The 26,659-nt window shown below is 47.6% G+C and overlaps 2 protein-coding genes across 2 annotated transcripts; one reads left to right on the top strand and one right to left on the bottom strand.

Moving 5' to 3' along the window:
- Nucleotides 1-4,910: 4,910 nt before the first annotated feature.
- LOC123401898 (DNA-directed RNA polymerases IV and V subunit 4-like) lies at nucleotides 4,911-10,743 on the top strand. The gene is made up of 10 exons (XM_045095756.1): nucleotides 4,911-5,108; nucleotides 7,995-8,066; nucleotides 8,980-9,081; nucleotides 9,220-9,327; nucleotides 9,579-9,690; nucleotides 9,807-9,884; nucleotides 9,997-10,030; nucleotides 10,112-10,180; nucleotides 10,276-10,374; nucleotides 10,468-10,743. Exons 1-9 carry the CDS (start codon nucleotides 5,063-5,065, stop codon nucleotides 10,348-10,350), a joined length of 696 nt encoding a protein of 231 aa, XP_044951691.1. The 5' UTR covers nucleotides 4,911-5,062; the 3' UTR covers nucleotides 10,351-10,374; nucleotides 10,468-10,743.
- A 954-nt stretch (nucleotides 10,744-11,697) lies between these two features.
- Nucleotides 11,698-13,279, bottom strand: LOC123401897 (probable glycosyltransferase 7). The gene has a single exon (XM_045095755.1). It carries the CDS (start codon nucleotides 13,151-13,153, stop codon nucleotides 11,870-11,872), a length of 1,284 nt encoding a protein of 427 aa, XP_044951690.1. The 5' UTR covers nucleotides 13,154-13,279; the 3' UTR covers nucleotides 11,698-11,869.
- Nucleotides 13,280-26,659: the final 13,380 nt, after the last annotated feature.

The raw sequence follows: 26,659 nt of genomic DNA, 5'->3' as shown, positions 1-26,659 counted from the left end.
AAATCGGAAAATAAATATTTGGAGCAAATAAATATTAACAAAACAGAATTTATTGGATCTGTTTTGTGAATATTAGCACCTTTAAAACATATTTTCAAATCAGCAAAACACCTCCTCACAAACACCAATAAAACATGCTAAAACATCAGCATTTTTAAAACAGGAAAGGATCAAGTAACTTTTGGGCTTGAGATAAAAGAGAGGGGGGAAGTTTTTAAAACCCTTGTTGAAATCCACAAGCTTCCTACTAGAGTTGCACCACACCACACAATTCACATAAACCACATATCATCACATGATATCACATCACATCATATGATCACCATGCAACAACACAATGACATGAAATGATAGTGATGCATGCATGCAAAGGAACACAAATCAAGGAGACATCACATGAATATGCATTGAGCTCCCATATCAATGACAAGTTGGACCCACATAGAAAAGGTTCCAAATATGGTAAGCTACACTCTTGGGGCATTACAGGTGCCCCAGACATCCTTGTGTTGCAGATCAAGTCCAGGAGCAGTGCACCGCCGACAACGATTGAGATCGGTAGCACAACGAATCAGCCCGACTGAGTCAAGGCCAGATCCACCGCTGCTGGTGCTGTCCTCCATCATCGTCGCCGCACCACAACCATCGCCACCGCCGCCGATTTGGCCGGAAAGGAGCGCCGCCTCCCAACCAGATCGAGATCCGAGAAGAAAACCGCCGCCGCCGCCACGCCATAAGGGCTTTGCCCTGTGACGCCCCGGGCAACGGCAGCAGAGGGAAGAGGAGGTGGTGGTGGGAGGGGCTATAGGAGGAGGGCATGGGCTCCCCGGTGCGGGGCGGCGCCGCCGCACGGGAGAGGTTGTCGTCTTCTAACGAAACCTCTAAAAAACTTATATTTAGGAACGAAGGATGTAGGAAGATGTAGGAAGTAGGAAAACCACTGTGGACCGGGCTCACCATTTGACAAAGAGCATGTTCCACGGCTTAGAACCAAGCCGTCACCGATTGCCTGACGTGCACGTCATCATCGCGGTGCCACGCTACAAACAGGCCCCATCGTATTGCATTGTTTCCCTGGGTATACATGTTGTATCTGTTTTTCCAACGCATCTGCTCTCACACTGCATTACTATTTTCCAGCATCCCTATGTAACAATCAATGTCCTGAATTTCAGGTTCAGCTGAGCCTGGCCACCAAATCGTCCTGAGCCCAAGCCCGAGCTCATAATCGAATATCCCAATATCAATATATATTTTTTTTTATTTTTTTAGAAAAGGAGGATGACCCCGACCTCTGCATCTGGAAGATTCATGCAGCCATTTTATTAATTATTTACAAAGATCTTACAAAGCAATACGTTAATATATCTGAACCCGCCCTCTTGACAATATTTGTCGCTACTCCTATCCAATGATGAAGGGGTGCAGAAAGTGTGAGCCACATACCCAGACCTCTCACCTAGCCTAACATCTAAAGCCGGAGGCCCCGACCGAGCCAACATATCGGGTCAGGGGCACAAACCGGTCTAACGCACCCTCATAGGTCGTCCCCACCGCTTTTCATCAATCCATCTTCAGAAGAGTTACTGACCCATCGACCTTGCAAGACCTGCCGTCGATGCCCCCACGACGCCAAACAGCGCCTCCTCCCTACGCCCGCTCATCGTCACGCATCCGTCGCCGAGACTTTGCTGCGCCTCGTCGCCGAGACTCCACGACATCGATGTGTCACAAGGAACGCCGCTCCATCGTAGATGCCGACCAATGATACCTCGAGCCCGTGTATACCTCCATGAATGACGCCCCAAAAGGAAAACAACACCAGAGCGTCGCCGTCATCTGATCTAGCGATCTAGGGTTTTCCCCGGAGGTAGCAAAGAGTGGCCTTGAACTTCTCCTCGGCGATGCCTTCAGGAAGGGAACGACGTAGACAACGCCGCCATCGCCGGCTTTGGCAGTAGCCGAAAGCAAGCTTTTACCCAGATCTGTTCGAAGAACCCATCTCTCCTGCACGGGCCACCACATCCTGCAATGTCCCCGGGAGCGGGATCCCAAGATCCGCCGCCACCGGCAACGCCACAAGGACCCACCACCTGACCGTCATCCCTAACGAAGGGGATGGCGCCACCACCTTGTTCAGATCCGGCATCATCCGAGGAGAAGAACCGATCTAGGGTTGTGAACCCCAGATCCGCCGGTGGCCCCCGCAGCGTCGCCAGGATCACATCGGGCTGCCGCCCGAGCGCGCCAACTTCGCCTCCATGTCGTACGCCCAGGGACGTCGTCGCATCTCAGCTAGAGGATCCCCTCGTGAAGAAGGGAGGAAGGCCCGCCGTCCGCCGTCCATCGGGCGAGCTTCGCTCGCGAGCCTCCTCCGACGGCGGCGGGGAAGCAGGGGAGGAGGGAGGTCGAGGACGGCGACGGCTAGGCCGCCCGAGTCGCCCCTGGAGGTGACACGAGCGGTTGTCCAATAAATAACTTTGCGCGATCTCTTTCAAGCAGTAGAAAGTAAAAGAGTCACTGGCTTTTAACTAGCAGCACGCAACGCTTTCAGAGCAGAGAAAAACCTGGCGTCGCGCTACTGACTGCCTTTGTGTCGAATTGAACTACGGAGTAGCTCCTCGTGCTGTGACGGTCTCCTATCTCCTCCTCCTTATCCGAAATCTTGGAGCTCCAAGAGACCAAAACCTGGTACTACCGTCGTCACCGCGTCGTTTCAGCTGTCCAGGGTTGGATTATTAGGTGGAAAATGACCCGAAAGGTGCCATTCCACTGCGCCACCGGTGCCTTTGTTTACTTACAGTAATGCCCCTAGGGTCTTATCGCCTTATCCACGTATCCAGTGCGCCCCAGGAGGAATCAACAGGGGCGGAAGCAGAGCCCTTTTTTCTAGGTCCAAGCCTTTCACAAGTGGATCATTGCCGTCACTCATTGTATGGCCCATCTTGTCGTGCTGCATGGATCAACGCTTTGGTCTTTCCGGATGCCGAAAGATGCTGTCCGATCAGGACGAACCAGCGTACTGTACATGATACTACTACCGTTTTCTGTTCTTCTGAATTTTCAACGGCCCTCTACAGTCGTTGATTTACACGGTGATCCACTCACTGCCGCCTTTCGCCTCATCTGCGTTATTCCTTTCGATCCTTTTATCATGTTCTCAATCCGTTTTATGTTCGTAGAATTCCCTTCCTCCTCCCGTTTCCAATTTATCACTTTGTGTTGTTCTATTCCTCCCTCGCATATGTCTTTGCAAACTCCAAATGCATGCCATTGTTCTTTCGGGGAACGAGTATTTAACAAAAAAAAAACCATGGTCCTGTTTGGTTCATAAGTACTAAGACTTTTTTTAGTTTCAACTTATAAGTCCTAATTTTTTAAAAAGTCCCTACCTGTTTGGTTACTAGGACTTAACATGAACTAAAAGACCATATTACAACTATAAGTCCCTATAAGACTCTTCTTGAAAGTCTTATTTCATAAGTCCCAAATACCCACTTTAAGTCTCTATAAGTTTCTCCTGTTTGGTTTAGATGAGACTTAAAGGGACTTATAAGTTTTAAGTTTCTAATAAGTCCATGTAACCAAACATCCCCTATAACGTTTCGTTGACAAACTATCACTTTATGAATTTGTGACGAAATCTATCATTTTTTTACTGATTTTTAATTAAAAACTAGCAAGTGAAAAACTACCCGCTTCGCCCCGTTTAAACCCGTTTCTAACTGGCCGGTCTCACATTTCAGGCACCAACATGGCCAACCGTTAACGGCCACACATTAACGCCCATTAATGGCGCGTGTTGGCACGGACGGGGTTGTAGGCCGTCTCGTGGTCAACATCTGACCATTTTCCCTGTCGCAGTTCACACACACACACACTCTCTCTCTCTCTCTCTTTCTCTCTCTCTCTCTCGCGCGCGCGCGCACGGAGCTCTCCCCTTTCTCTGACATAGGTGGCGGTCGTCATGGTGTTGGTGAGTCCTGACGGCGAAGGAGGCGATATGGGTGGAGGCGGGGTTGCTATTGAGACCGTGGAGCTCTCCCCCCTTTCTGACCTAGGTGGCAGCCGCCATGGTGATGATGGATTCGGTCTTGGCGATGGCGACGACGGTGGTCGCAGTTTGGACTGGATGGGCTCATTCTCCAAAGCCGATAATTAGTTGGGGAGCACCATCTTCCTAGGCCTCTCACTGTGCAACATGCAGTTTGGTTCAGATTTAGTTACAGAACCACAAAAAGATGGATCCATCACAATGTCGCGAGGGGGGGGGGGGTTGTGCATTGGAAGAAAAGCTCTTTTTTTCATTTGCGAGAGGCACAGAAAATATTATTTTTCTTTTGCGAGAGGCACGATTTTGTTTTCGCGAGAGACACGAATTACTTTCGCGAGACGCACAGCCGTGTCTCTCCGGAACGGAAAAGAAATGTTTTTTTTCACGAGACACACGGTTTTGCTTTCGCGGGAGGCACATGTTTGCTTTCGCGAAAGGCATGACCGTGCCTCTCGGAATCATATTTTTTCTTCCGCGAGAGATATGATTTTTTCGTCTGTTTTTTTACGAAAAAAAGTTCGTCAAAACCTACCAACATGAGATCTAGTTTTGAAGATCTTGAGCGAGGAATTCAACGGTGAAAATGATTCAAAATTTAAGCACACGATTCAAAAGATAAAACATACGGATTTCCGAAAAAAATTCAAGTTATGACAAGTGGCATACATACAGTGCGTTATTTATCACAATTTGGAAATTGAGGATGATGTTTTAAAAAAGTATTCCTCAATTAGTAATTCTTCTCCTGTTTGTATCCGAGCAAGCATGGTTGTATCTTATGTATGGGCCCATAATCGATCCGAGCCCAGAGCCCGACCACACCCAACTTTATAAATCCGTCAATACATCCGGGCAGAGGCAAGCGGCACTCCCACTCTCCGTCTCCTCGCCCAGCGACAGCCAACAGTGAGCAGCGGGGCGCGTGCGGCGTCGGTGCGGAGAGCGACCTGACCGACTCCGGCAGGCGCCTCCCGATCACCACCGCCTTCTCCTCCGCGGGCAGCGGCAATGGCGAACAGGGGAGGGAAAGGGTCGTATCCCCCGTCCAAGTCAGGTGATCTCCGTTCACCCCCCTTTCGTCTTATCCCCCCTTTCCCCCCCTTTCTTTTTTGCGTCGATGTCTCAACCGTCGACCAACGCGACCTTCACCGGATGAAACCCGGTGGGTGTCGGGCTCTTCGGCGTCTATCGGGTAGGATCCGATGCGAATGGCTAGGGATTAGGGTTTGCAGAACGCCGAGGGTTTTGTTGTCACGGTACTGGTGCCCTGGCGGGTCGGCATCGAAAGGATATGAATTTTGGCTACTGGAGAAGGTTTAGATCCAGTTTGATCGGTGCGAGGGCCTATGCTTTGGTTGTTTATTATATGGTTTTGGTCGGATTTTGTTATGGGTGTGTCAGTGTGTGACATATCCATGACAAAACAGAACTGTTTGTTCAGGACTTCTTTCAGACTGTAGGACTTTTGGAGGGTTCAAGTCCTTCAGATTTTTTCCTAGCACAATGCCCTTTGGATAGTGGAATTGGATTGGATTATCTGTTTATGTGCGCTTATAGAAATACACCTGGCTAATATTTGTTACGAAATTAATCTTAACAACTTTGCTACTGGTTGCGTCACACTCATATGTGGGTGGCTTCTTATAATTTGGTGTCTCAAGGAAAACTGGAAAAGTAGATGATTTAGTTGATCGTGACACAGCTTGCTCAAAATGACAATGCATTAAACGTTGCTGGGCATTGTGGAATCACTAGCAGACTATTAGGTTTTGCGTCTGTTTGCCTGTGAATAAGGTAACTCTAAATGCATCATTTGTGTTTATGCACAAGTGCATGGCTAAATTTAGCGATTCCTAAGGGTTTTAGTCTAACGAATGGTCCTTCCCTTCAACAAGAGAGCGAATATCCGTGGATGTGTTGTGCATGCGTTCCTTGGAAGAAGTTTTGTTGATTTTGGTGCAGTTAAGCACATAAGCTTGGTCTGTGTATTTAAATTCCATGCTTGAGCATCTTGGTGTGTATGTGTATGTGTTTGTTTTTTTCTGCTCTGCTGAGGAAGATCGCCTGTTAATGTTGGGCATGTTTGGCTGCTGACTAATTTTGCCACACTTGCCTTAGCTTAGGTGCTCACATTTTTAGCCTCACTTTGGGTTGCCCGAGGGAATTTTGCAACACTTTTTATGTGTATGACATGTGGACCCACCTAACTTGGTCAAACTTGCCTAGCTTGATACGTGGCAAAGTATGGCTAGGAACCAAGCACCACCGCCATAGTTAATCCAACCTTCACTATTTTGGTAAAGGAAAAATCCTTGGATCAAATGTAGAACTAAACTAGAAATTGAGGTATATGCCTTTTCTGAAATATCACATGTGTGATATGCTCGTGGTTCTGTGATAGTTAGCGTTTTTTCGTACCTGTGTTAGAACGGCTTATGACATGCCAAGCATGATGATTTATCCCTTGCATATTTGAAGTGGTCCGAGCACTACTCACTCGGCCAACGGAGGATTGGCTGTAACTTCCTTTGCGGGGTAAGGGTCAATGAGTCTTCGTGCCTCACCAATATGCTTGGATGTTTACCAGCAATAGGTTATCTATTTCACAGCATCTTAGAAACACACACTATAACCTTGTTGTCTTGTTGAAATGCGTGGAATGGAGTGATGTACATGCATCAAGTCTGCATATTGTACTGGGTGGTTTTGGAATTAATTTAAAATAACAATATTTAGCAGCACTATCACCAAAGAACTAGCCGTGGGCATGGGTGCATGGAAGTTAGCTATCTACGTGGCGGAACCATGACTTGGTTTCGAGATCTTATGGGTTTCAACTCTAGCCTACCGCAACTTGTTTGGAATTGAGAGGCTTTAAGTCAAAATAAAGTGAAATTGCGGGGCGCAAATAAAGTTAAATTGCGGGGTGCAAATAAAGTAAAATTGTGGGGCACAACAGCAACAAAACAACCACCGCCTATATCTTGAGTTATTGACCTCCATTTCTGCTTCATCCCACCTCCAACTTTCCTCCTCTTCCCCTCTTCTCCAGATCTACTCCATTGCCGCCCCCCATGGCGTCTCCAGCCAGAAACCTTAACCCTAATCCGAGCACTAACAACTCCGATCCTCCCTTCGACATGGGTATTCTCTTCGGGTCGCCTCCTAACCCTGCGCCTACCGCTGCGCCCATGTTCCCTGTCGCTACCGGTCCGCCGCCGCCGCCGTTCAACCTTTACTCCCACCCCTCATCCACCTCTCCCTTTCACGGCGACCCCTACCTCCACCACACACAGGATCTTCATCCCTCTATGCCTCACCCAGCCATCTCCTTCGCCATGCCCCACCCAGCCATCTCCTTCCCCATTCCAAACCTAAATGCAAACCCTAGCGCCGCCTTGCGCGGCCGTTACCTTCACCCACAGGATCTCCGATACCCCATACACTCAGTCAACTCCTACATCCGAAACCGGAACCTGAGTGTTAACCTCAGAGCCGCCGTGGGCCGCCTGCAGGATCGCCAATCTCCCATGGCCAGCTCAGGCAACTCCATCTACACACTGAACCCAAACGCAAATCTGAACCTGAGCGCCAACCCCAGCGCCGCCTTGCACGGCTACTACCTTCAAAACACGCACGATACTCGACATCCCATGCCCCGCACAGTAATATCCTCTGCCATACCAAACCGGAATGACAACCCCTGTACTGCCTCAGGTGCCAAACCCGAACATAATAAAGGTATTTATGTCTGAGAGGGAAGTTTTTTAATCTGAGTCTTTTATGGTACATTTTTTTGTTATTCAGTTGTATGATCCTGCTATATGATGGTTGATGATTTTACAGCTTAATCAAAATGAATGCTGTGTTTTTTTAGAAGGTGAGCTTTCGAAGGCAAGTTTAGAGTTTGACAGATTTCTTAATTGGTTCATTCTTACAGGAGCACCGAACGGAAGGCAGAACCATTCTAAAGATGTTATTGACCTTTCTGATTCTGATTCTGATTCTGATGGTAATAATACTGCCCAATCTTGTCGTTAAACATTTTCCAGGCAACAGTTTATTTATTGGACTAATTCTTTTTTTATTTTCAACTCACATTATACTTCTTATGATATGTTTTATGTCTGTCTGGCTACTTGGCATTCTGGGCATGCCAAGTCACATGTGTTCGCTGCTGTTCTATTTAAATCTAGTTTTACTACACTTATCACAGCTCTGCTCCATGAGAAAATCCTTTGGTATTTGCTTTTGTTATAAGAATATCACTTGTCTGCTAGCACGCTACGAGCTATCTGTCTGACATGATCAGCATCCGTTGTGTTTCATTTATCACTGTCAAGAACAAATCATTTGTACGGTTGTACCCTGCTACCCTAGGGCTTAGGGCATCTTTAGCAAGAAGGTTGTAAACTTTTATGTTTGAAAACATGAAATGATTCTTTCTGTTTCAGTAAAGAATCATTTGACTAGAAGAGTCCCACAACCTTCTATGCTCGCAGAATGCTTATCTTGGCAGCCTTCGTAAGATTGATCAAATACTACAGAACAAATGTCGGAAGAGAATTATATACCATGTTTGTGGTTCCCCTTTGGTTTTATAACTTTTATTTGCAGATGATTCGTTGACTATTTGTTCATAGTTGATGTTATTTACCATTACATTGAGTGTGAAAGGACACTTCATATCGTTTGTAGTTGAAGGCAAGACATTGTTCTTTTGTTTCACCAATTTATGGCTGTGCATAACAAATGGTAATCATTGAGCTGCTTACATTGTAACTGTTGCAGTATTTGATCACAGTATATAAATAAGCACTAAAATTTACTGGATAGTTGAATGAAGCTGAATAAGTCAGTGTGAATAATATATTGATATATAGTTGAAATATACAAGAACCTCATATATCACTGCCTGTATTTAGATTTTTTCGAAGAAGAGGCTCCCCCCACACACTCCAAGTCAAATGGGAAAGCTTCATCTGATAGCCTAAAAACTGGTGGAAAGGGTTCATCCTTTTCTAATGGTATGGATGCATCATTTTGTACCTTTGCTATACATTCATCCATTCAAGAGTTGCTGATAAAACTGAAAATTCTTGTTATACAATAGATTACCTTTCTGTGTCTTGCATATCTTAAATTCATGTATTATGTTCTCATAGGGGAAGGTAGCAAAGGAGGGAAGGCATTTAGTGCTGGGAAAGGTGGGAAGGCCTCCGCATCAAATGCAAAGCCTGCAATGTCTGATGCAGAACTAAAGCTTCAGCTTGGTCAGTTCCTTCCATTGAAATATCCTCTATTTTTCTAGAAACTCATTTTTGTCATAGTAACCTTAATAGTAGTTAAAGTTTGGTAGTTTATGGAATTTCAGTAGGCTCTTTACTTGAGAAGTTCTGTATAATGAAATTGTTAGTTTTACATCATTTGAAACGGGCGCACATCTTATATTATGATTTTCAAACGCCCCTTCTGTCTAAACAAAAATTAGGCAAGCTGATTCCCGCATAACAATTGGTTGCAGATATGTCTCCAAATTCTAAACTGTTAACGAACTGTGAAGTAGCAGAAATGTTGCAGAAAATTCACGAACATATGGCTATCTTATCAGAGGATCCAAAGATAAAAATTCCCGAGTAAGTAACATCTTTTGTTTTAATTCTGTTATGTTCCGCTAACAATTGTTTATGTGGTGTTCCAGTCTGTTAGCTTGTGTGACTTCATGTTTACTCTTTTCTTCTTGCACCGGCAGGTCGTTCGACAAGGCCTTTCTATATGCAAAAGAAGGGAATCACTTCACCTCTGCGAAGTTGGTGAAAGAAATCCTGGAGTATCCTTTGTTTTGATTAAGGACTAGTATTAGATATTGCATGTGGTTACGCAGTTAAATTGTTTCGCCAAGCAACCACTTTGTAGTTAATTTCCTTGACTCGTAACTGCAGACCCCTTAAAGACTATGGTGTTAATGATGGCGAGGTTCGTAACCCTTCTTTTCCTCTCACCTTTTATCTCACTTCCCTCATCTCGACATGAAATGGCTTGTTGTATCTGTAACAGATATGCATGATAGCAAACATTGGGCCTGAGACCATTGAAGAGGTTTATGCACTCATACCGTCTCTCAAGGTCAGTGTCTTTTGCTGACATTTGGGATACATGCCATTTTATATATTACCAGGAATAGGAACTCAGTCCTGCAAAATCCAAATTTCTTTGCACAGGCCACTAGGTCGATCAATGAAGGCAAGATCGCGGAGGCCCTTACTGCCCTTGCTAAAATAAAAGCCTCCAAGTGAACCTCAGCTGTGATAAGTATATGGGTATTAATCTTTGAACCACACCACTTCCTGATCACCCGCCTTTCTTAACGATCTAAATTTCTGAATGGGTATTAATCTTAAACATATATGCAGCTGATCGAGCAATGAAGAATCTGGAACGGGGGTCTCTCTGGTGTATGGATGGATGTTCATTGAAATCGACTTCTTTCTTTGAGAGCCGAAATCAAGTTGTCTGTATGTAGAAGCCGCACCATGCACCCGTGTGCCAGCTCTAGGTCTGGCTGGTTGAACCTTGACTTTTGGAAACTAGCTTGTCTAGCTGCTGGTTTACCCGATGGCCTGGCTCGCCTGAACGATGAAAACTGTTGTTGTGGCCTGTGTTTTTATGCATCTCTGCTTGTCTGTTTACTTCTCTGTGAGTAGTATCTCTTCGTGCAGTTTTTTACTTCTAGTTTGAGTCGTATATTTCGTAGAGCAGTTTGAAAATGATTTTGTTTTCTGTAGGCGACGTCTCTGGTAGGGCAGATTGAATTTGTAGGTTCAATGGTTTTAGCTAGAATGATGACTAGTAAACCAACATAAAATCTAATTTAGTCTTAGGGCTCCTTTGATTTAAAGGAAATTAACAGGAGATTTTGAGGATTTATAGATCCTTAGGAAAACCCTGCATGTTGTTATTCCTGTAGTTTAGTGATTTGAGATAGATAGGGCATGCCCCTGATCTTGTGTTATTATATTCCTTTGTTTTGAGAATTCTATAAATCAAAGAAACTCTTAGCTAAGCAAATTGTTCTTAGGAATTGAAAATAAAACCTATTTTATTTGGTACAGCGTTTTTTTTTTCAACTTTCACTTGCTATTTTTTTTGGACGCGTTTAGATATGACTGCTGCTTGATCGGATTGATAGACGATCAAAGTTTGCTTGTGCGCGCATAGGGCCATTTGAACCGCTAACCAGATTCCCCTTTGAGGACATCCATGTTTTCCCAGTTCTGCTTTTGAGTCCTTTCTTTGCCTTGTTTTGTTTCAGCTTCAGTTGGCTTTGAATCACCCAATGGATTGGCTTCACTTGTTTGCTATTGAAGCGCGCCTGGGCGTGCTTCAACCAATTGCACTGAAAATGGATAGAATCCCTATTCAGCTCCCAAAGCTGATTTTAATTACGAGTAGCTGTTTATTTATTTATTTATTTTGTACGAGAATCTGCTGCCTAAAGCTGAAACAATCTTCTGATTCCAAACTATCCAATATCTCTGTTATTATTTTTGAAATTCTTCTCTTTCTTCTGGAGGGAGACTGCTTTGCTAGCTTACTAGTACTAGCACTGCATAAACCCTCGAAGACTAAAAAACGGCGTGGTGTATAGTAGTACTGGGCAACTTTTTATTAGTAGGAGAAAATGGAAAACGGCGGACATCCAGTGTGTACTGAACAACAACAGCACGAAGACAAAACTCGCCACTCGTCAGGTCGACGATGACTCTTCTCAAAAAGGAAAAAAAAAAGATCGATGATGACTCGCCGGTTCCGTTGTCAGCGCCTCCCGGCCGCCGCGGGGTAATCGAACGGCAGCGGCCGCACGTCGTCGCTGAGCGGGCCGGCGTGCCGGAACCCGTAGTCCCTGAGCACCTGGTCGTCGGCGAAGTTGAGCGCGCGCCGGATGCCGTCGTCGCAGCTGTCCCCGGAGTAGTCCCGGTTCCGGTCGCCGCTGCATGGCTGGCACCCCGTGAAGTGCGTCACGAACGGCCGCCTCCACCCCTTGACGCCGCTCTCCGCGAGCCCCGCGCCCGCCAGCGCCGCCTCCCTCGCCTGCGCGTACCCCTCGTGCTCCCAGCTCGCCGCGTGCCGCCTCCGCAGCAGCGCCACCGCCGGCGCCCGCCGCTCCATCGCCTCGTACCGCGCCGCGATGCCGCCGAGCCGCCCCACGATCTCCACCCAGTAGCCCTGGAAGTAGTAGCCGTTCTCCAGGAACACCTTCTCCCGCCACGGGCTGCCCCTGTGCTGCAGCATGTACACCAGCGCCGACTGGTCGTCCGACTCGTTGAACAGCTTGTCCCTGAACGTGGACGTGAGCACGGCGCCCCACCGCTCGTAGTCCGGCGAGTCGGGCCCCATGGCGGCCCAGGCGTCCATGAAGTCGAGCGACCACTGGCAGTTGCGCACGAGGAACACGCCGGCGTTGAGGCCCGTCCACGACGGGCTCGCCTCGTCGTACACGAGGCGCGGCCAGCCGTTGACGACGAGGTTGTGGCCACGGTACCGGCGCAGCGGGAGGCGGAAGTCCATGTCGGTGAGCACGGCGTCCGAGTCCACCCACCAGAACCACTCCGCCTCCGGGTGCGCCACCATGGCGGCCCGGACCACCGGGATCTTGGCCCAGTACCGGTCCATGGACGGCCGGAGCAGCGCCGTGTTGTACAGCAGCTGCACGCCGTTGAGGCGGCAGTAGTCCGCCTTGTTCTTGAGGAGCCGCGTCAGCAGGTGGTCGCCGGTAGGGGAGCGGCACGGCGCCGGCTGCGAGCCGGACACCATCAGGACGCGTCCCTCGCCGGCGCCGGCCAGCTCCGGGTGCGCGCGGAGCCATTGGGCGCGCTTCTCGTCCCACCCGGTGATGGGACGGTCCACGGTGTACGTCACCTCCGGGTCGTCGTAGAAGGTCCGCCGATCACCACCACCAGCAGCAGCGGACGACGACGACCGTCGTCCCAGCAGGACGGCGGGCGGAGTGAAGGGCGAGGACAGCGTCAGCAGCAGCACGGCGGCCACCGCGGCGCCGGCGGAGAAGAGGAGCGCGTCGCCGAGGAGGGAGCGCGCCATGCCGGTGCCAATGCCAAGCAGAGCAGCCCGGTGCGGTGCCGTTGGCCGTGCCGGGGCGCCGTACTTCTAGCGCACCGCAGGCGCGGCGGTGGCATGCATGGCGCGTACTGGCTGGCTGACTGGCATCGTGAGGCGAGCGCGGGGTGAAGGCCGTGAACATATAAAGTCGCGCCCGCGAGTCGTTTAGCCGGTGGCACGTACAGCGTGCGTGCCTGGGGCTGGCATGCATGCGTCCAAAACTCCAAACGCGATCAACTCCAATCGATGGAGGCGCATGCGTCGTTGTGTCCGAGTGAGGTGTACCGTGTACTGGGATGGGTAGCAGATGGAAGAGGGCACCGCCGCAACCGCAAGCAGGCGCCGCTTTGGATCGTAGGTTAGGACCCTTTTTTTCCTGAGAGGGGATGGAAATGACAGCCGCATTTTGGTTTGTTTCATTGCATAATAACAAACCGAAACTAACAGCCAAAAGGTGACGGCCGGCACCCGGCGGTGACCTGCCTGCCTGGCTCCACGGCCCGCACACAACAAGATCGCTTGACTTGTTGCCTCTTCTTCCTTCTTTCTTTCTTCCGTGATCAACTGTCGGCACCAGATAGATAGAAAGGTACTTCCATGTTCCTCGATCAACTTTTCACTTTTGCAACGTTTTTTGTACTCCGGTTCTGAATTTGAACTGAAGGAAGCAATCGATCTTGCACACGGAGAAGAACGGGGCATGGGAAGGGAAAGAGCGGCATGGTAAATCGTAGTGTGTGTGTGTGGCAGTAATCAACTGAGCGAGCGCACGAGGCTGGCTTGTCAAGCGTTGCGCTGCATGAGCCGTCGCCAGTGCACGACGAGATTCCGGCTTTCTGCAGCCGCTGTGAGCCTGTGACTGCCTGCCGAGCAGCCAGTGGCCATGGAGGGCTGCATCTGCGTGCGCGCTCAGAGGGAATACATGAGAGCAGAATTTTGCGTGTGCATGCATCATTCATGCTCATGCATGCCATCGCTGTCGAAAAGCCCAAAAGCCCGCGACTTGAGCATCGACGACCCACTAGTCTGCTACACCCCCAGTGATTCCTTCCGACCACACGAACCTGTGAACAATATCAACTAAGAGCATCTTTAGTTAGATTGGGCTATAATTTGACCCCTCATACTGTCCGGACGTCCCCCTTTTCCAAAAAAACTACGGCCCGAACGTGTCTGCGCGCGAACATGCGCAACGAAATCTCATTTATCCGTGCAACCGAACATCTCAAATTGTTTGGACACATACGTGTGACTGATGGGGTTGGTTCCGCCGAGCGGACAAAATCGGAGGCCCTATACAAAATCCTAAACTGGGCCTTATCTCATTAAATAAAAAACTACATAGGCATAGGTATAATAACATAATTCTTAAAAGAAACCCATAATAATATGAAGTTCATAATAACTTAGATACCAATTGAATTATAAAAAATGTACCCATTCTTGGTTGTATTCTCTTTACTTAAACTACATCATTCTTTTAATATTCTTAAATCTTCAATAATATCCTCATAAGAAATCTTCTTCAATAGATCATTTTCTAGTGCTATTGTGGCCAAATTAGCGAGTCTTTATTGTGTCATGGTAGTGCACATATAAAACTTCAATAGCTTCAGTTTTAGAAGAATAATAAAATAACTATACAATTTTAGAAGAACTAAATAGCTGGTGGAAATCGAAATCTGAAGTAAAGGGCTCACATGATCACTGGTTATTGACGCGATGAAGCTTAAAAAATCGGAGATTGGGAGATTGGCCCGAAATTTCCTTGCTTTTCAGATGATTCAGGTCCACCCTGCCGGCTGTTGTTAGGCCGTTCCTCCTGCCCTCCTGAATCCCGAAAACGACATGGCTGGAGGTTGGAACGGACTTGCTGGACATGAGATTTCTAAGCAAGGAAAATAAGGAGCCTCGATCGCAGGAACCCTAACCTCCGCGCCGATGGCCGCCAGTGCCAGACGAACAGACGCCTTGTCGCTTCGCTCGTCCTAATGACTCCATCCATCTTTGCTTTTTCGATCGCTGGATGGAGCCAGACATAGACGCGTACGCGTAGTTTCGGATTGGGGGCTGCTCCAGGTTGCGAGACGCTAGACGGAGCATCTCAAAGGCCCAAAAGGTTAGATGGGTAGTACTGCCGCGTATAAATTTAAAGGCCCCTGAAAACGGGGGGCCGGCGCACAGGTCGCACCCCCTTGGGCTCGGGCCTGGTTGGTTCGCGACCCACTAAAATGAGAAAAAAAAAGTGGTTTAGAATGAGCCGCGTTCTACGTGGCTGGGGCCGAGGTGCCTGGGAGGCCATGCCTATGAAGTTCGCTAGCTGCTAAATTTTTGCATGGTCCTTGTTACCCTCTCTTTTCATAGAGGTTTAGTTTAGCTTCGTTTGTGCCTGAACGGGTTAAATTTCATTAGTTTGCATGTAATATATTAAACTTGGTTAAATTTTGTTTGACTTTCATGTTTAAAGTATTTGAAATGAAGGCCATCCCGCGTAATGCCCCTTTTTTTTAGGGTAACGTGAACAACTTTATTTAACGGAGTTCTGGGATCTCATCAAAGACCACTTGTAATACAAAGTCTGTGGGGACCATTAACCAAACCTTACAACATTTCTCTCCTACTCCTACTTACGCCAGCTTATGTGCAGCTGTGTTTGCCGTATGTCTAACCCATGATACTTTAAAATCAATAAAACCCTGCCGCTTCACCTTGATCTCCTCCACAATCGGTCCCAACGCCGACAGATTCTTCTCGGGTCTTCCAGCATGCAGACGACTGTCTTGCTATCCGTCTCCAGATGAAGCCTTTGGACACCGATTTCCCCTGCCAGCTTGACCGCTCGTCTGCATGCCATCAGCTCTCAGCCGTCTCCGGGTCCATCACTCCATCGAAGAAATTACATTCAGCCGCCCGGAAGTCTCCATTCTCACCTTTAATGATAACTCCTCCGCCTCCCTTGCCTCCATGCTTTGCCACAACACCGTCAGTGTTGGCTTTGACCCATCCCGAGCCAGGAGCTGCCTATCGCTGGGTAACATTTCAATTTTTCTAATTGGGAATGTTTTACATTATAGCTAAGCATCTATGCATATTGGTTGTAATAAAGTTGTCACTTGAATTCTTTCGTCTTTTGTTTTTGCATTTTCTATTTTTCCCCACACGAGAAATGCCCGGAGAAATACTCTCTTGCACGCAAGAGAGAGAGAGCGGAGGAAAATAACCCTCCAAAATGCGGGCATTTCTAAAATATTGGAGCCAAGAAAATCCAAAGTTTATTTGCAACAAGAAAATAAAGCATTTTGGGGAATTTCTGAAAAAAAGGAAACCGCCTGAGCGCTTAATAGCTGTGGGCCGCCACCCCCACAGCCCGGGATCCGAAACCCCTAGATACCGGCCGACCGCCCCTTCCATCCCCAGCTCCCTCCCACTGCCACGCGGGGCCCCCGCCCGACCCCCTCTCCCACCGGTCACCTTCCACCTCTCTCCCTCCTCTCTTTCCTAAAACCGAGCCGACCCCAGCCCGAACTCCCTGGAACCCGGGATCCTCTCGGACCCCTCTCCCCCTTGCTTCCCCAAGCCTCTCCCCGCCTATAAAAGCCCGAGCCCCCGGCCGCACCCCGTTCCCACCACCACCTCGCCGAGCCGCCGCCCCCAAGCATTGCAACAGCCTCGCCGGCGAGCAGCCCGCAGCTCCACACTTCGGCCCCCTGGGGCAGCCACCCCGGCGCCACCCCGACTCCGCCGTCGCCACCCCTCGCCGGAGGGAAGCCGCCGCCGCCTCCCCGTCCCGTCTCCACCACCGGAGCCCCTCCCCATCGCCGGTCTCCCTCGCCTCGCCGGAGTAATCCCGCCGGAGCACCACCACCTCCTGTGAGTTCCCCCCAACTCCTATTCTCATCCGTTGGATCATATTCTATGGTGTAGATTAGAAGTAGGATAACTTTTCGGTTTAGCTCAGAAAACCATTGGTTTTATTTCACTTATTTATTAGCCAGCAAGTTTCGGTTAGAACTCGGCCGTTTGCTCCTAACGTTAGCAGCAAACACCCCCTTAGCCTATCACAGCGCGCCACGTATACCCCTGTCTGTTAGCAAGTTAGCTTCTTTTTTTCTGTCTAGTTGCAAAAACAGCAAAGTTTCTGTTTTGTTTTGGCCATAACTTTTGATCCAGAAGTCCAATGATATTGATTCTTGTTCCAGTAGACTCCAATTTTTCTGTAGTTTTTAAAAACATATAATTTGTATATGTTTGAAATTTTCAAATATAATTTAGATCAGATTTAGTTTAAACCTTGTTTTGCCTATTCCAGGAGTTTAAAAAATGATTTTGAGTTGATTCTTTTTGCTACTGCTTCCTAGTGATTATATCTTACTGTGGTAGGAGTTTCAAAATTTTTAAAGTATTTTTACTGGTGTTTTTAACAGAAACAAGTTTCTGCCTTAGTGACGCGTGTTGAATTCTTTCACTTAGGCCTTAGCAAATCCTTACTTGTGATGTTATTTTTACTTGTTGCTTGATTGTAGTGCTTATGGTGTGTTTTGTGTTTGTATCGGTAGATCATCCGGAGTGTGAAGCGTGTTACTTAGAAGCGCTCGATCAAGACAACTATCATCAAGACAAGTCATTTTGATCATGTTATTTTCCTATGTTTTTGATGCATGGTAGTTCACCTTTCTTTGCCCAATTGCATGCTGCCTAGGTACTTGGAAATTTTAGTATAGGTTGTAGTATCATGTGGTAGGCACACAACAACCCCGATACTTGGCCTCGGGACGACAATTTCTTAATGCTATGCTTGAGTAGACGAGTTTTCGGTTGAGTGCATAACACGAGTGATGCGAGGTTGGTTAAATAATCAAGACCATTTAAGACAAGATTTTCAAGACCTCGGACGCAATGCAACTCTGGGTGAAGGACGGTTGATCGGCTCCCTGGAGAAACCAGTGGATGGCCCGGGATGCTAGGGACGGCCATGACATCCTGCGGAAAGCTTCACCCAGGCTCGAAGAGACGGATGGAGACTTCAAGACTCAAGGCTTACCTGCACAGCCACAAGTCATTATGGGCTCTGTCTTGGTTGGACAACGCGGAGCATATTAAGATTTTCCTACGCATATTCAGATCTTCCTATGGAGAGACCAGCAACGAGAGAGGGGTAAGAGCATCTTCATACCTTTGAAGATCGCTAAGCGGAAGCGTTGCTAGAACGCGGTTGATGGAGTCGTACTCGCAGCGATTCCGATCTAGTGCCGAACTACGGCACCTCCGCGTTCAACACACGTGCAGCCCGGTGACGTCTCCCGCACCTTGATCCAACAAGGAGGAGGGAGAGGTTGGGGAAGAACTCTAGCAGCACGACGGCGTGGTGTCGATGGAGAGACGAGGTCTCCCGGCAGGGCTTCGCCAAGCACCGGCAGAGAGGAGGAGGGAGAGGAGCGGGGCTGCGCCGAGAGAGAGGAAAAACCGTGTGTCTCAATGGCCAAAAGTGCCCGATATATATAGGGGGAGGGGAGAGGGGGTGCCACCCCTAGGGTTCCCACCCTAAGGGGTGCGGCAGCCCCCCCATATGGGAGGTGCAGTGGCCAGAAGGGGGAGGAGGGGGTGGCGCACCATCTGGTGGGCCTTAGGCCCACCTGGCCTAGGGTTTGCCCCCCCTTTTCTCTCCCTTGCGCTATGGGCTGAGTGGGGAGGCGCACCAGCCCACCTAGGGGCTGGTTCCCACCCCCACTTGGCCCACCTTATCTCCCGGGGTCGTTGCCCCCCTTCGGTGGTCCCCCGGGGCCACCTCCGGTGGTCCTGGTGGTCCCGGTACGTTACCGGTGATGCCCGAAACACTTCCGGTATCCGAAACCATCCGTCCTATATATCAATCTTTATCTCCGGACCATTTCGGAGCTCCTCGTGACTTCCGGGATCTCATCCGGGACTTCGAACAACTTTCGGTAACCTCGTATAACAATTCCCTATAACCCTAGCGTCATCGAACCTTAAGTGTGTAGACCCTACGGGTTCGGGAGACTGGCAGACATGACCGAGACACCTCTCTGGCCAATAACCATCAGCGGGATCTGGATAACCATGGTGGCTCCCACTAGCTCCACGATGATCTCATCGGATGAACCACGATGTCAATGTTGGAATTATGCCCTAGAGGCAATAATAAATATAGTTATTATTATAATTCCTGTATCAAGATAATCGTTTATTATCCATGCTATAATTGTATTGAATGAAGACTCATTTACATGTGTGGATACATAGACAAAACACCGTCCCTAGCAAGCCTCTAGTTGGCTAGCCAAGTTGATCAAAGATAGTCAGTGTCTTCTGATTATGAACAAGGTGTTGTTACTTGATAACTAGATCACGTCATTGGCAGAATCACGTGATGGACTAGACCCAAACTAATAGACATAGCATGTTGATCGTGTCATTTTGTTGCTACTGTTTTCTGCATGTCAAGTATTTATTCCTATGACCATGAGATCATATAACTCACTGACACCGGAGGAATCCTTTGTGTGTATCAAACGTCGCAACATAACTGGGTGACTATAAAGATGCTCTACAGGTATCTCCGAAGGTGTTAGTTGAGTTAGTATGGATCAAGACTGGGATTTGTCACTCCGTGTGAATGGAGAGGTATCTCGGGGCCCACTCGGTAATACAACATCACACACAAGCCTTGCAAGCAATGTAACTTAGTGTAAGTTGCGGGATCTTGTATTACGGAACGAGTAAAGAGACTTGCCGGTAAACGAGATTGAAATAGGTATACGGATACTGACGATCGAATCTCGGGCAAGTAACATACCGAAGGACAAAGGGAATGACATACGGGATTATATGAATCCTTGGCACTGAGGTTCAAACGATAAGATCTTCGTAGAATATGTAGGATCCAATATGGGCATCCAGGTCCCGCTGTTGGATATTGACCGAGGAGTCTCTCGGGTCATGTCTACATAGTTCTCGAACCCGCAGGGTCTGCACACTTAAGGTTCGACGTTGTTTTATGCGTATTTAAGTTATATGGTTGGTTACCGAATGTTGTTCGGAGTCCCGGATGAGATCACGGACGTCACGAGGGTTTCCAAAATGGTCCGGAAACGAAGATTGATATATAGGATGACCTCATTTGATTACCGGAAGGTTTTCAGAGTTATCGGGAATGTACGGGGAATGACGAATGGGTTCCGGGAGTTCACCGGGGGGGGGGGGGGCAACCCACCCCGGGGAAGCCCATAGGCCTTGAGGGTGGCACACCAGCCCTTAGTGGGCTGGTGGGACAGCCCAAAAGGGCTCTATGCGCCAAGAAGAAAAAATCAAGAGAAAAGAAAAAAAAGGAGGAGGTGGGAAGGAAGGGGGACTCCCTCCCACCAAACCAAGTCCAACTCGGTTTGGGGGGGGGGGAGTCCTCCCCCCTTGGACTCGGCCGATCCCCTTGGGGCTCCTTGAGCCCCAAGGCAAGGTCCCCTCCCTCCCACCTATATATACGGAGGTTTTAGGGCTGATTTGAGACGACTTTTCCACGGCAGCCCGACCACATACCTCCACGGTTTTTCCTCTAGATCGCGTTTCTGCGGAGCTCGGGCGGAGCCCTGCTGAGACAAGGTCATCACCAACCTCCGGAGCGCCGTCATGCTGCCGGAGAACTCTTCTACCTCTCCGTCTCTCTTGCTGGATCAAGAAGGCCGAGATCATCGTCGAGCTGTACGTGTGCTGAACGCGGAGGTGCCGTCCGTTCGGTACTAGATCGTGGGACTGATCGCGGGATTGTTCGCGGGGCGGATCGAGGGACGTGAGGACGTTCCACTACATCAACCGCGTTCACTAACGCTTCTGCTGTACGATCTACAAGGGTACGTAGATCAGTCATCCCCTCTCGTAGATGGACATCACCATGGTAGGTCTTCGTGTGCGTAGGAAAATTTTTGTTTCCCATGCGACGTTCCCCAACAGTGGCATCATGAGCCAGGTTCATGCGTAGATGTCTTCTCGAGTAGAACACAAAAGTTTTTGTGGGCGGTGATGTGCGTTTTGCTGCCCTCCTTAGTCTTTTCTTGATTCCGCGGTATTGTTGGATTGAAGCGGCTTGGACCGACATTACTCGTACGTTTACGAGAGACTGGTTTCATCGTTACGAGTAACTCCGTTGCTCAAAGATGACTGGCAAGTGTCGGTTTCTCCAATTTTAGTTGAATCGGATTTGACCGAGGAGGTCCTTGGATGAGGTTAAATAGCAACTCATATATCTCCGTTGTGGTGTTTGCGTAAGTAAGATGCGATCCTACTAGATACCCTTGGTCACCACGTAAAACATGCAACAACAAAATTAGAGGACGTCTAACTTGTTTTTGCAGGGTATGCTTGTGATATGATATGGCCAACGATGTGATGTGATATATTGGATGTATGAGATGATCATGTTGTAATAGAAATATCGACTTGCACGTCGATGGTACGGCAACCGGCAGGAGCCATAGGGTTGTCTTTATACTAACGTTTGTGCTTGTAGATGCGTTTACTATTTTGCTAGGATGTAGCTTTAGTAGTAATAGCATGAGTAGCACGACAACCCCGATGGCAACACGTTGATGGAGATCATGGCGTGGCGCCGGTGACAAGAAGATCGTGCCGGTGCTTTGGTGATGGAGATCAAGAAGCACGTGATGATGGCCATATCATGTCACTTATGAATTGCATGTGATGTTAATCCTTTTATGCAACTTATTTTGCTTAGAACGACGGTAGCATTATGAGGTGATCTCTCACTAAAATTTCAAGACGAAATTGTGTTCTCCCCGACTGTGCACCGTTGCTACAGTTCGTCGTTTCGAGACACCACGTGATGATCGAGTGTGATAGACTCAACGTTCACATACAACGGGTGCAAAACAGTTGCGCACGCGGAACACTCGGGTTAAGCTTGACGAGCCTAGCATGTGCAGACATGGCCTCGGAACACATGAGACCGAAAGGTCGATCATGAATCATATAGATGATATGATTAGCATAGGGATGCTTACCACTCAAACTATACTCAACTCACGTGATGATCGGACTTGAGCTAGTGTAAGTGGATCATGAACCACTCAAATGACTAGAGAGATGTACTTTTTGAGTGGGAGTTTAGCGAATAATTTGATTAAGTTAAACTCTAATTATCTTGAACATAGTCTAAGTCCACTTTGAATATATTTGTGTTGTAGATCATGGCTCACGCGACAGTCATCCTGAATTTTAATACGTTCCTAGAGAAAGCTAAGTTGAAAGATGATGGAAGCAACTTTGTAGACTGGGCTCGTAATCTTAAGCTAATCTTACAAGCTGGGAAGAAGGATTATGTCCTTAATGCTGCGTTAGGAGATGAACCACCCGCTACGGCTGACCAGGATGTTAAGAACGCTTGGTTAGCACGTAAGGAGGACTACTCAATAGTTCAATGTGCAGTCTTGTATGGCTTAGAACCGGGACTTCAACGTCGCTTTGAGCATCATGGAGCATTTGAGATGTTCCAGGAGTTGGAATTTATCTTTCAGAAGAACGCCCGGATCGAGAGGTATGAGACCTCCAATAAATTCTATGCTTGCAAGATGGAGGAAAACTCGTCTGTCAGTGAACATGTGCTCAAAATGTCTGGGTACTCAAACCGTCTAGCTGAGCTGGGGATTGAACTCCCGCAAGAAGCTATCACTGACAGAATCCTTCAATCACTGCCGCCAAGATATAAAGGCTTTGTGTTGAACTACAACATGCAAGGGATGAACAAGTCTCCCGGCGAGTTGTTTGCGATGCTGAAAGTCGTAGAGTCTGAACTCCGTAAAGAGCATCAAGTGTTGATGGTGAATAAGACCACTAGTTTCAAGAGAAACGGCAAAGGCAAGAAGGGCAATTCGAAGAAGAGCGGCAAGCCTGTTGCCAATCCGACGAAGAAACCCAAAGCTGGACCTAAGCCGAAAACGGAGTGTTACTATTGCAAGGGTATGGGTCACTGGAAGCGCAATTTCCCCAAGTATCTGGCAGATAAGAAGGCGGGCAAAGAAAAATCAGGTATATTTGATATACATGTTATTGATGTGTACTTAACCGGCTCTCGTAGTAGTGCGTGGGTATTCGATACCGGTTCTGTTGCTCATATTTGCAACTCGAAACAGGAACTGCGGAATAGGCGAAGGCTGGCGAAAGATGAAGTGACGATGCGCGTAGGAAATGGTTCCAAGGTCGATGCAATCGCCGTCGGCACAGTGTCACTTCAGTTACCGTCAGGACTAGTGATGAACTTAAATCATTGTTATTTAGTGCCTGCGTTGAGCATGAACATTATATCTGGATCTTGTTTATTGCGAGACGGTTACTCTTTTAAGTCAGAGAATAATGGTTGTTCTATTTCTATGAGTAACATCTTTTATGGTCATGCACCGAATGTGAGAGGATTGTTCATATTGAATCTTGATAGCGATACGCATATACATAACATTGAGACCAAAAGAGTTAGAGTTAACAATGATAGCGCCATATTTTTGTGGCACTGCCGCTTAGGTCATATTGGTGTAAAGCGAATGAAGAAACTCCATGCTGATGGACTTTTGGAGTCACTTGACTTTGATTCACTTGACACGTGCGAACCATGCCTCATGGGCAAGATGACTAAGACTCCGTTCTCAGGAATAATGGAGCGTGCAAGTGACTTGTTGGAAATCATACATACCGATGTGTGTGGTCCGATGAGCGTGGAGGCACGCGGCGGATATCGTTACTTTCTCACCTTCACTGACGATTTAAGTAGATATGGTTATGTCTACTTGATGAAGCACAAGTCTGAAACATTTGAAAAGTTCAAGCAATTTCAGAGTGAAGTAGAAAATCATCGTAACAAGAAGATCAAGTTCCTGCGGTCTGATCGTGGGGGTGAATATCTGAGTTTCGAGTTTGGTGCTCACTTAAGACAATGTGGAATAGTTTCACAGTTAACACCGCCTGGAACACCACAGCGTAATGGTGTGTCCGAACGTCGTAATCGTACTCTATTAGAGATGGTGCGATCTATGATGTCTCTTACTGATTTGCCGTTATCATTTTGGGGCTATGCATTAGAAACAGCTGCATTCACTTTAAATAGGGCACCATCAAAATCCGTTGAGACGACACCATACGAACTGTGGTATGGCAAAAGGCCAAAGTTGTCGTTTCTTAAAGTTTGGGGATGTGATGCTTATGTCAAAAAGCTTCAGCCTGAAAAGCTGGAACCCAAAGCGGAAAAGTGCGTCTTCATAGGTTACCCAAAAGAGACAGTTGGGTACACCTTCTATCTCAAATCCGAGGGCAAAGTGTTTGTTGCTAAAAACGGAGCTTTTCTCAAGAAGAAGTTTCTCTCGAGAGAATTGAGTGGGAGGAAGACAGAACTTGACGAGGTTGTCGAACCTCTCATCCCTCTGGATGGTGGCGCAGGGCAAGGGGAAACCTCTGTCATTGCGACACCGGTTGAGGAGGAAGTTAATGATGATGATCATGAAACTCCAGTTCAAGTTTTTGTCGAACCACGCAGGTCGACGAGACCACGTGCTGCTCCAGAGTGGTACGGAAATCCCGTCTTATCAATCATGTTGTTAGACAACAATGAACCTGCGAATTATGAAGAAGCAATGGTGGGCCCAGATTCCAACAAATGGCTGGAAGCCATGAAGTCCGAGATAGGATCCATGTATGAGAACAAAGTGTGGACTTTGGAGGTACTGCCTGAGGGCCGCAAGGCCATTCAGAACAAATGGATCTATAAGAGGAAGACGGACGCTGACGGTAATGTGACCGTTTATAAAGCTCGACTTGTGGCAAAGGGTTTTTCACAAGTTCAAGGAGTTGACTACGGTGAGACTTTCTCACCCGTAGCGATGCTTAAGTCCGTCAGAATCATGTTAGCAATAGCTGCATTTTTCGATTATGAAATCTGGCAGATGGATGTCAAAACGGCGTTCCTTAACGGTTTCCTTAAGGAAGAGTTGTATATGATACAACCCGAAGGTTTTGTCGATCCTAAGAATGCTAACAAAGTGTGCAAGCTCCAGCGATCCATTTATGGACTGGTGCTAGCATCTCGGAGTTGGAACAAACGCTTTGATGAGGTGATCAAAGCATTTGGGTTTATACAAGTGGTTGGAGAATCTTGTATTTACAAGAAAGTGAGTGGGAGCTCTGTGGCATTTCTAATATTATATGTGGATGACATATTACTGATTGGAAACAACGTAGAGTTTTAGAGAGCATAAAAGGTTACTTGAATAAAAGTTTCTCTATGAAGGACCTAGGAGAAGCTGCTTACATTCTAGGCATTAAGATCTATAGGGATAGATCAAAACGCCTGATAGGACTTTCACAAAGCACATACCTTGATAAAGTTTTGAAGAGGTTCAAAATGGAACAGTCCAAGAAAGGGTTCTTGCCAGTTCTACAAGGTACGAGATTGAGTAAGACTCAGTGCCCAGCAACTGATGAAGATAGAGAGCATATGCGCTCCGTCCCCTATGCTTCAGCCATAGGTTCTATCATGTATGCAATGCTGTGCACTAGACCGGATGTTAGCCTGGCCATAAGTATGGCAGGTAGGTTCCAGAGTAATCCAGGAGTGGATCACTGGACAGCGGTCAAGAATATCCTGAAGTACCTGAAAAGGACTAAGGAGATGTTTCTCATGTATGGAGGTGACGAAGAGCTCGCCGTAAAAGGTTACGTCGATGCAAGCTTTGATACAGATCTGGACGACTCTAAGTCGCAAACCGGATACGTATTTATTCTTAATGGGGGTGCAGTAAGCTGGTGCAGTTCCAAGCAAAGCGTCGTAGCAGATTCTACATGTGAAGCGGAGTACATGGCTGCCTCGGAGGCAGCTAAGGAGGGTGTCTGGATGAAGCAGTTCATGACGGATCTTGGAGTGGTGCCAAGCGCACTGAATCCAATAACCTTGTTCTGTGACGACACTGGTGCCATTGCCTTAGCAAAGGAACCACGGTTTCACAAGAAGACCAGACACATCAAACGACGCTTCAACCTCATCCGCGACTACGTCGAGGGAGAGGACGTGAATATATGCAAAGTGCACACGGATCTGAATGTAGCGGACCCGCTGACTAAACCTCTTCCACAGCCAAAGCATGATCAACACCAGAACTGTATGGGTGTTAGATTTATTACAATGTAATTCACATGGTGATGTGAGGGCTAGATTATTGACTCTAGTGCAAGTGGGAGACTGTTGGAATTATGCCCTAGAGGCAATAATAAATATAGTTATTATTATAATTCCTGTATCAAGATAATCGTTTATTATCCATGCTATAATTGTATTGAATGAAGACTCATTTACATGTGTGGCTACATAGACAAAACACCGTCCCTAGCAAGCCTCTAGTTGGCTAGCCAAGTTGATCAAAGATAGTCAGTGTCTTCTGATTATGAACAAGGTGTTGTTACTTGATAACTAGATCACGTCAT

The sequence above is a fragment of the Hordeum vulgare genome, chromosome 6H (assembly GCF_904849725.1).
Source record: "Hordeum vulgare subsp. vulgare chromosome 6H, MorexV3_pseudomolecules_assembly, whole genome shotgun sequence".
Taxonomy (NCBI): domain Eukaryota; kingdom Viridiplantae; phylum Streptophyta; class Magnoliopsida; order Poales; family Poaceae; genus Hordeum; species Hordeum vulgare.
The sequence above is the reverse complement of the archived record's forward strand: the minus strand, read 5'-3'. Positions and strand labels throughout refer to the sequence as shown.

What these genes read in the sequence shown, in the direction of transcription:
- LOC123401898 (XM_045095756.1), top strand. Translation starts at nt 5,063, where the DNA reads ATGGCGAACAGGGGAGGGAAAGGGTCGTATCCCCCGTCCAAGTCAG. An exon ending in TTCTGATTCTGATTCTGATG is followed by an intron (nt 8,067 to 8,979) that starts GTAATAATACTG and finishes GCCTGTATTTAG; the next exon opens with ATTTTTTCGAAGAAGAGGCT. An exon ending in GGGTTCATCCTTTTCTAATG is followed by an intron (nt 9,082 to 9,219) that starts GTATGGATGCAT and finishes ATGTTCTCATAG; the next exon opens with GGGAAGGTAGCAAAGGAGGG.
- LOC123401897 (XM_045095755.1), bottom strand. Translation starts at nt 13,153, where the DNA reads ATGGCGCGCTCCCTCCTCGGCGACGCGCTCCTCTTCTCCGCCGGCGCC.